The sequence below is a fragment of the Biomphalaria glabrata genome, chromosome 4, assembly GCF_947242115.1.
Source record: "Biomphalaria glabrata chromosome 4, xgBioGlab47.1, whole genome shotgun sequence".
In the NCBI taxonomy this organism is placed as follows: Eukaryota; Metazoa; Mollusca; class Gastropoda; family Planorbidae; genus Biomphalaria; species Biomphalaria glabrata.
Genome location: NC_074714.1, coordinates 20,566,432 through 20,575,435, shown reverse-complemented (window position 1 = coordinate 20,575,435; position 9,004 = coordinate 20,566,432). Strand labels below are relative to the sequence as shown.

The 9,004-nt window shown below is 34.9% G+C and overlaps 1 protein-coding gene across 1 annotated transcript in view; it reads left to right on the top strand.

The window, feature by feature from the left end:
- Window positions 1-9,004, top strand: part of LOC106058340 (guanylate cyclase soluble subunit beta-2-like) — a 105,977-nt gene that overhangs the window by 61,530 nt on the left and 35,443 nt on the right. The window contains exon 6 of the mRNA XM_056027211.1: window positions 1,323-1,399. Within this exon, the coding sequence (XP_055883186.1) occupies window positions 1,323-1,399 (77 nt within the window). The remainder of the gene's footprint in view (window positions 1-1,322; window positions 1,400-9,004) is intronic.

The following is a 9,004-nucleotide window of genomic DNA, read 5'->3' as shown; positions in this document are numbered from 1 at the left end:
ATAATTGTTTATGACTTTACTAACATGAATTAATGAGCTCGCCCAGAACGTAGCTCATTAAATGTCCAGGTACACAAAAGTTAATGAACGCATACAGAAATAAACATCGTCTTGAAATAATAGGTCATACAATATTTGCCATATACAATGAAGTCACGATAAACAAGATGGCGGTGTACAATGCAAGACAATGAAAAGAGACAAATGGAAAGAAATTGTGACATAAAATGACAAAATAAACAATGTCAAGGACACGTTGGTGAAAGATCACTGGCCAACTAAAAAACAAAAAAAAAAACAAAATAGTTAATACGAAAAAAAACTAGAAATTTGATTCTGCGTGCAAAAAAGTGAATATTTTTTTTTTATGGTTAATTCCAATGCTTCGCTTATCAATACTTCCATATAGGCCCCGTACTCTTCGCCGGATACACCAACAATTGGGCTACTTAATGAAATTTGTCTCGATCTATGAAAATGTCCAATCATGATAAAAATAGAGGAGACCCCTCTCTTCCTTTTCAAATCGTTAGAACTGTTTGGCAAAGTTTGCCTTCTATGTGACCTTAACGTCTGGAAGCTTTGGTCATGCCAAGCAGCAAGGGTCTATACTCATCGATTTGTTTCTGACCCTGAACAAAATATGCCACCGCAAACAGACGTCGTAAACCAGAAGCCTGTCTCCGCCCCTTTCTGCCCCAGCGACAAGTCACTCCAGCGGATGGCTTATCCGCGCCATAAAGAACGGCAACTCTAATTATGTGATTTGTACACAGGCCTACACACAGACACGGAACTAAGCTCTTTGGGAACTGATCTCGTTTCGTTCCGTTAGTATTCACTTTAGATCACATCGTATAAGGCTGAACTACTTCTGTCCCAGACAAAACTAAACTAAAAAACAAATGCTAAGTCGAATCCGGTTAATTAGACCATCGGTTAATCGGACCATCTTCTTATACGGATTGAACTCTATCGTACCGAAACTAATCATTTGTATACATTCAAATTCGGTTAATGGGGCCAGTATTAGGAACAAAACGATTGCGTCCTGCTGTGGTCCGATTAACCGGATTCGACTGTATACAAAAATGATTCAGTATTGGATTAGGTAATGAGAAAGGCTAAGTTGCATTTAAACCAGCCGTCTCTAGCATTGAGTAAACATTGTTCTGTAACATAGATATATGGAGACGTCAAGATAACCATAGACCTGTATAGAATAGTCAACCAGGCAATGTTCAATAGTATATTTTAATATGTGATCTATATTGTTAGTATGAAAACAAACCATGTTTTTTGTATGTATTTGTGTATTGTAGGTGTGAGGATGGTGAAGATGGTGAACTTATTCTGCACTATTACAGTGGTAGACCTGGACTGTATCCCATAGTCAAAGGTAGACTTATAACAATGTCACACTGTCATATTTGTATTCTTTTGTTTTCTAAGTGTGCCCTATTTTTACAAAGCTTATACTAACTCAACCGTCTGTCTGTCTGTCTGTCTGTGTCGGGTAAAATTTTTTTACACGTTATTTCTCCCTATCTCGGATCAAGCTGAAATTTTGCTCAATTATTTATTTTACCTAAAAAAATAAGAATCAATAAATACATTAACCAATGAGTTAATTAACTATTAGTATTAAATTACTTTGTTTGGTATCTCAAACAAAGGAAAGAAATAGTACTTAGCCGAAGTGGTGGTATAAGCTGAATTAGTCCCCTTTCCGAGGGAAAGAAAATTTACTTAACTGAAGTGGTGGAATACGCTGAATTAGCCCCTTTTACAGATTGTCGTTTGAAGCTTATTACAAATTTAATTACATGAACGATCGAAACTAATTGACACTTAATATAAGTTTTGTTCGTTTTTGTTAGTATTTTACTTGTTTAAATTTATTTAGAACTTGTGTTATGTATTCAGCATCGAATACAGCTAAGCATTTATTGTCTTGTGTTTACAATGAATATATTTTTTTTAGGTTTAAACAGCTATATTTTGTTTATAACGAATTACTGTGTTACACAATTTGTGCAAATAGGATGACAATGCTTTATAGCTTAATACTGCAATAGCAACAATCTGTTTGTTCTAGATATAATAGTCTTGATGTCATCAGAATACTTAGCTTTCTATTTGATCTATTTTTTTTTACTAAAAATTGCTTAAACTACAAATACAACTACAAGGATTATAAATGTCAATAAACTACAAGTCAACACTCTGGTCAAAAGAAACCACATCTAAACAAACAGACTTCAATCACCAAATATACATATCCATTACATATTTGTCATAGTTGAAAGTGGCAGCTGAATCGTAATTAAGAAGCTTCCTCTAAGTAAGCTATAAGGTCTAGACGATCACCTTCTTTTCAAGACCTGCAAACACCATCTATGTTCCTGGAATATATTTCTTTTGGTTTTCAAGGTATTCAAACAGAGTATCTTTATCCCATGTTTGCTATCCTGGTGATTGGCCAGTTTCTCTGCCTATTAGCCCATGGAGGTTTAGTCCTGTTTTGTGTTTCCCGCCAGCTTCAACTGTATGGTACTGAGCACATTTCTGAGCAACTTGCCTTTTTCTGCATCGCCCATTGTAATAGTTGTTTTTTTCTTTTTTAGCTGTCACGAAACCTGTAAGTGTTTAAGAGACGTGACTGTTGCGGAGGTCACGCTGAATATGCTTTATGTAAATTTAGGGCCATGTGACGAAATATTTGGCTGCCGAAAAATGAATGCATATCTCTTATGAGGCTGTAACTCTGTCTTAGGAACACATAGCATATGAAAAACTTGAGTAGAGCTATCGATCTGGTTTTAAGGTGATCTGGAGTAGGGCGAGATTTTAAGTAGAGCGCCACAATGCCGACCCATCTTTAAACGAATCATGTCCTCTGTAGATGTGTGCTGACCACCGTTAATATTTATCTCAGCAAAAAGTAATAAAGAGTCAGCGCTCTCGAAGCTATGTACCAGTAGCTGAAATACAAAAACAGAATTTAATAAAATACTCTGAAAGACACAAAGATAAAGGCACATTCCTCATCCCATATGCTAGGACAAATTTGTACAAATACTCCTTCTTCTCTAGTGCTATTAGAGTATGGAATGGGTTGCCTGAGCTAGCCAGGAAAACCAGTGACTTGGCAAAATTTAAGTCATTGGTTAATATGCATGACTAAATGCATGACGCGTAGGACGTAATCATCTTCTTTTTTCAAGTAACGTCTGTATTATATAAGATAAGATAAGAATTCTGAACGGACTCCAGTAAGGACAATCACTTTGTTGGCTTCTATAAAGGTCTCTCCAGTCCATTGTCCATTCTTTCAGGTCATTTGATCCCAAGATGTATAAACGAGACATTTTCACACTCGACGTTCCTTGATGAAAAGATAACATTTTTTTTAAATTTTATCTCGGAAAAACATTCCGATTTAGTCTCAATGACCTTGCTGTACAATATTTGCAAGAACAAATATTTGAATGTGGAAAAAATGAACTAATTGAGAAGTTTCTTAGATACTTGGTTGATTTCAATTGAATCACGTTCTGAGAAGAGTTTATTCCCCATGATATCGTTGTTTGTTTCTCTTTTTACTTTCTTTGCTTTTTTTTTTTTGTCTTGGGAATATATTACAAGGGTGAATATAATTATTTTTTAATTTTGATTATCTCCTGATCATTGATTTTTTTTGTGATGATTGATTATTCTTGATCATTGATCTTTTGTGATTATTGATTATTCTTGATCATTAATTTCTTTATTATCACTGATTATTTGATTATCATTTATAATTTCTTGATATCGATAATTTTGTGATTAACAACCATATGTGATCATTGATTATTTCTTGATCATTGAGTATTCTCGATCACAAATTATATATGATTTCTTTGATAATTTCTAGAACGAAATATTTCTTAATCCTGGATTTTTTATTTTATTTCTCATCATCGATTTTCAGTAAATGATTATTTTTTCAATGATTAAGAAATTGTGTTAGTATAAATGCAGCAGTTTCTATTCAGTCCATTGCACATTTCTTGATATCTCTTTGTATTCTTGGACCATAATCTTATTTATGAACTAGCTATCTTATCTTATCTTATACAGACGTTATCAATGTAACTGGACAGCCCGATACGTTTGAAGTGGGTGGGAGGCGGCAGTAAAAAAGATGCTTACCACATTCCTAATTCAGTGGTCCGATATCAATCTGACGGTTGTTGATGTAAACAAATCAGTTCTAATCTTCGTATGACAATATTACATTGGCAGGGTTCAAATGATTTATAATGATTGCATGACACTTTATGTTTCTTGACGAAGATCTATTGCAATAACAAGCGCTATACATTTGTTGCCTATTTTGATTCGACGCTGATAGTTTTCCGGAAAATGGCCTAACTTTGATCACATTTAACCACGATATTTCTTCTTTTTTTTTATTTCTATTTTCACATTTTTTATGTGATGGGTTTGCATATTTTTAGAAGGGATTATAGATATAGCGACCAAAATCCTAGTCTACAACGCCTGTGTTGTGAGCACTCTCCTTTATGGCAGTGAAAACTGGTCAACATACATGTACCAAGAGCACAGATTGAATAGTTTCCACTTGCGCTGCCTGAGACGCATAATTGGCATCTCTTGGAGGGACCATGTCTCCAATCAGGAAGTTTTGAGATTGGCCAATATAAACAGCATGTATGCTCTCCTGACACAAAGAAGATTACGCTGGCTCGGACATGTCACCCGCATGCCAGATGGTAGAATCCCGAAAGATATCTTATATGCTGAGCTTGTGGAAGGAGTCAGACCCAAGGGCCGCCCAAGACTAACATATAGAGATGTCTGCAAGCGAGACATGAGAGCCTCAGGCATCAGTGAAAGTATGTGGGAAAACATAGCCAAAGACCGGAGTGCATGGAGACAGACTGTGCGTGCTGGGACAACCCTTGCTGAGAACAAAAGAATTGAAGCGGCTTTAATCAAGAGGGATAAAAAGAAAGCTGCCCTGTCTGCTAGCCCTAAATCAGAGGCATACACGTGTACGAATTGTGGCAAAGTCTGCCGTTCTAGAATTGGCTTGATTAGCCACACCAGATTCTGCCCCGTCTCAAGATTAAGCCAAAACCAGTGACTCACTTGGGCGCATCCATTGCCTTTCGAGACAAAAGGAGCCATATATATATATATATATATATATATATATATATATATATATATATATATATATATATATAAATATATATAATGTATAAACTCTCATATAAGAGTTAACCATGTACTGACTAGAACTTTCGATAGTTGTGACATTGGCTAAAAACATGTCAGTTAATGCAGAGATAAAAAAAACGGACAATTTTTTATCATAAATTACTCAAAGATTTATTCGTGACTCACATGACAACGTACTAAAAGGAAGGTACAGAGATATCGCCTCTATCAATTACATTCTGGCTTCAAAGTCTCTAAGCAGAGAGATCATATGCACGATTAAATCAGATAATGCGGCTTATCACTGGCACTGTTGGATCGGCGTGAACAAAACGTTTTTAGAATAACCCTCCGCTGAAATGTTTATCTCTTAGGACACAATGGTGACTGATGTTGGCTTTGTTTCTGTGTATTCTTTGTTTTCTTGTATGCTTTGTTTCTTTGTTTTGCATTGTTTGTCCCTAAACATAATAAACTTTTTCATATTTTTTCAAATCTCGGTAATTTTTTTTTCTTTTAAATATATTATATGAAGGTCAGATAATCGGACTGCATCACTCTGTCAGACAGGAGCAAACAGCCATTCATAACGGTGTCAAGATAGGGTAATCCATTTTTGGTTCCTACGGAGTCTCTTGTTTCCCCGCTGATTATCGTCCCTTAATACCACATGATGGAACGATTCCGTAAAGGGAAATAATCAAAATAGTGCTGATATTTCGATAAGACTTCTGCCTGAGGTGGAAATCAAACTTTCAAAAGAGTCTCAGTTTTCTTTGTGAAGGGCTTTGAAAAAAAACAAAACATGCCGCTCATATTTGATATCTTATTTACTGTGACACTGGGTTATCTTATTTAATGTGAAAGTTATATTTAGTTTTAGATTGTACATTCTAGATAACTTAGATAATACAAAATAATACATGTATATAATGCATATATCGGAGATGATCAGGACAATAGAACACATACAAAGAGTAACTAAATCTACCCTCATTGTTACCAACTAAAGGAAAAAAAAGAAAAGGCTGAAAGTGTTTAGTGTTTGCTTTTTCTTTATTAATGCACTAGCCTATAAATCTAGAACACACATTCATATCTGGGTGTTTTTATAAGCCCGGAGGTATTTTAAAATTTAATTCATAATTTTAAAAAAATACAAAAATTAGATTCTGTGGTGCTAAAAATGGCACACCAAATATCCACACTAGTTTTTAAAAGACTTAACGTATTGACACTTCCACTAGTTTTTAAAAGACTTAACGTATTGACACTTCCACTAGTTTTTAAAAGACATAACGTATTGACACTTCCACTAGTTTTTAAAAGACTTAACGTATTGACACTTCCTTGAGTTTTTAAAAGACTTAACGTATTGACACTTCCACTAGTTTTTAAAAGACTTAACGTATTGACACTTCCTTGAGTTTTTAAAAGACTTAACGTATTGACACTTCCTTGAGTTTTTAAAAGACTTAACGTATTGACACTTCCACTAGTTTTTAAAGACTTAACGTATTGACACTTCCACTAGTTTTTAAAGACTTAACGTATTGACACTTCCTTGAGTTTTTAAAAGACTTAACGTATTGACACTTCCTTGAGTTTTTTAAAGACTTAACGTATTGACACTTCCACTAGTTTTTAAAAGACTTAACGTATTGACACTTCCACTAGTTTTTAAAAGGCTTAACGTATTGACACTTCCACTAGTTTTTAAAAGACATAACGTATTGACACTTCCACTAGTTTTTAAAAGACTTAACGTATTGACACTTCCACTAGTTTTTAAAAGACTTAACGTATTGACACTTCCACTAGTTTTTAAAAGACTTAACGTATTGACACTTCCACTAGTTTTTAAAAGACTTAACGTATTGACACTTCCTTGAGTTTTTAAAAGACTTAACGTATTGACACTTCCTTGAGTTTGTACACCGGATACACCAAAAAAGCTGGCTATTTATAGTTTTTCCGCCATGTATGGAAATCTCCAATTTGTCCAAATATATATCTCTATACATTAATAGTGTTAGGCGCCTCCACACTGTGACTAATGCAGCTAAGTCAAACGGAGGTAACACTCAAATAACGAAATCCAATAACACAGTCGAAAGGCCAACACTAGAAGTCAGTCGACGCTGATAGCGAATGTCGAACAAGTAGTTTTATAATAACGAAGGAAATCGTCGAATGTCGTCAAGATAAATCTCTACATTCATAAAACTTGCTTGTTTCTAAAACCTTCAGAAGTATTCTAGTTACATTTCTCTAATCTTCCTCAAACTTTAGTCTTGTTTTTACTAGTGGCGACATTATCTCTAAGTCAAAACTTTCACTTACCAACGAAAACATTCTATGAAACAAATAACTAATTCCTAATCGTGCCATAACAATAAATGGTCACATGATAGTGTCACACAGCATGCATGTAAGAATAAAAAAGCAAAAAGGCAAATGACATTCTAAAATATCGCTAGATACTCCAGATGTGTTCCACATCTACATCACTATGTGCTAGTTAAAATGTATCACTTGTATCAAGAGTTTGTGCAGACAACAATGCATGGAGTTGCTTGATCTGAAATTGTGATCTACTGGGAAAATAAAAAAAGTAAACGAGTAGAGATTTATGCAATACATTGTATTTCAAGACATGGAACTCTATACGCCTGCTCTAGCACACTCACTTCTGCTCTGTGAGTTCTATATCGCATTTCTCTCCCCACCATTTTAGTACCGACCCCCCCCCAACCCGTCCCGCTTTAAAACGCAACCCTTCCAAAAACATACTTTTTGTTAGTGCATTCCATTACCAGTACCCTTATTCCCTTCCCCCCCCCCCCGAAAGACACACACACATTACGTCATAGAAAATAATCAACTCTTAGTTTTCTTCGACTTTTCAACTTTTTATCGAAATATTTGATTAATCAATTTTTTTAAAACAAGCGTTAAAAATCCTCTTAGCTGTACAGGGATCGAGATTATAAATTCTGTTTCAACTTTTATGTTGATCAAATTCTTAAAATTAAACTGTTCTAATAACGCTATTTACAAATAGTTTTTTTTTTTAAAAAGGTAAATGCGCGATTAGGGACTTGATCCATTGACCATAAATAGTGAAATGCTTAAAAAAGTAAGTATAATCTTGTACTTTTTAATATGTTGGCTTTAAAACACGTAGAGTCGAAATTGCTATTAAAAATAAAATTGATACATTTAACCCCTGCTGTTTCAATCATGAAAATATCTAGAGTTGTCGTAGACCAAAAGGTAAGTGATTGACAGGTTATTGCTTCGTACTTCTTTCTTCCACAGCAAGTTGTAGAATTAGTGAGGAGTGAGTGAGGGCTTTTAGAAATATATATAAGACTAGCATTACCCACCGGCTACGCCCGTTGATTGGGAACTAGGCGATATATTCTTTATTTTGAAACGGACCACCCGTCCTTTTTATAACTTGGACCTGTCCGTAAATTCGAGTATCGCTTTTCTCACCCCTTCCCGCCAAACTCTCCCCATTAATAAATAGTCTCCCTTACTCTATCTGACTATGCTTCTTCTTTTCAGCTGTTTTGAAATATTTGATAGGCTCTAGGATATGTTTTGTGCTTTTACATCCTGCTCCGCCCATTAAAAACGTAATTTTATAATCTGTTACATCTCATTTGTTAACCCGTGAATTTGATTACCGGTATCATCCCCCACCCCTTTTTTTTTTCACCCTACGCCTTAGGAAATAGTCCTACATACAATCTCTGACTATTCATCT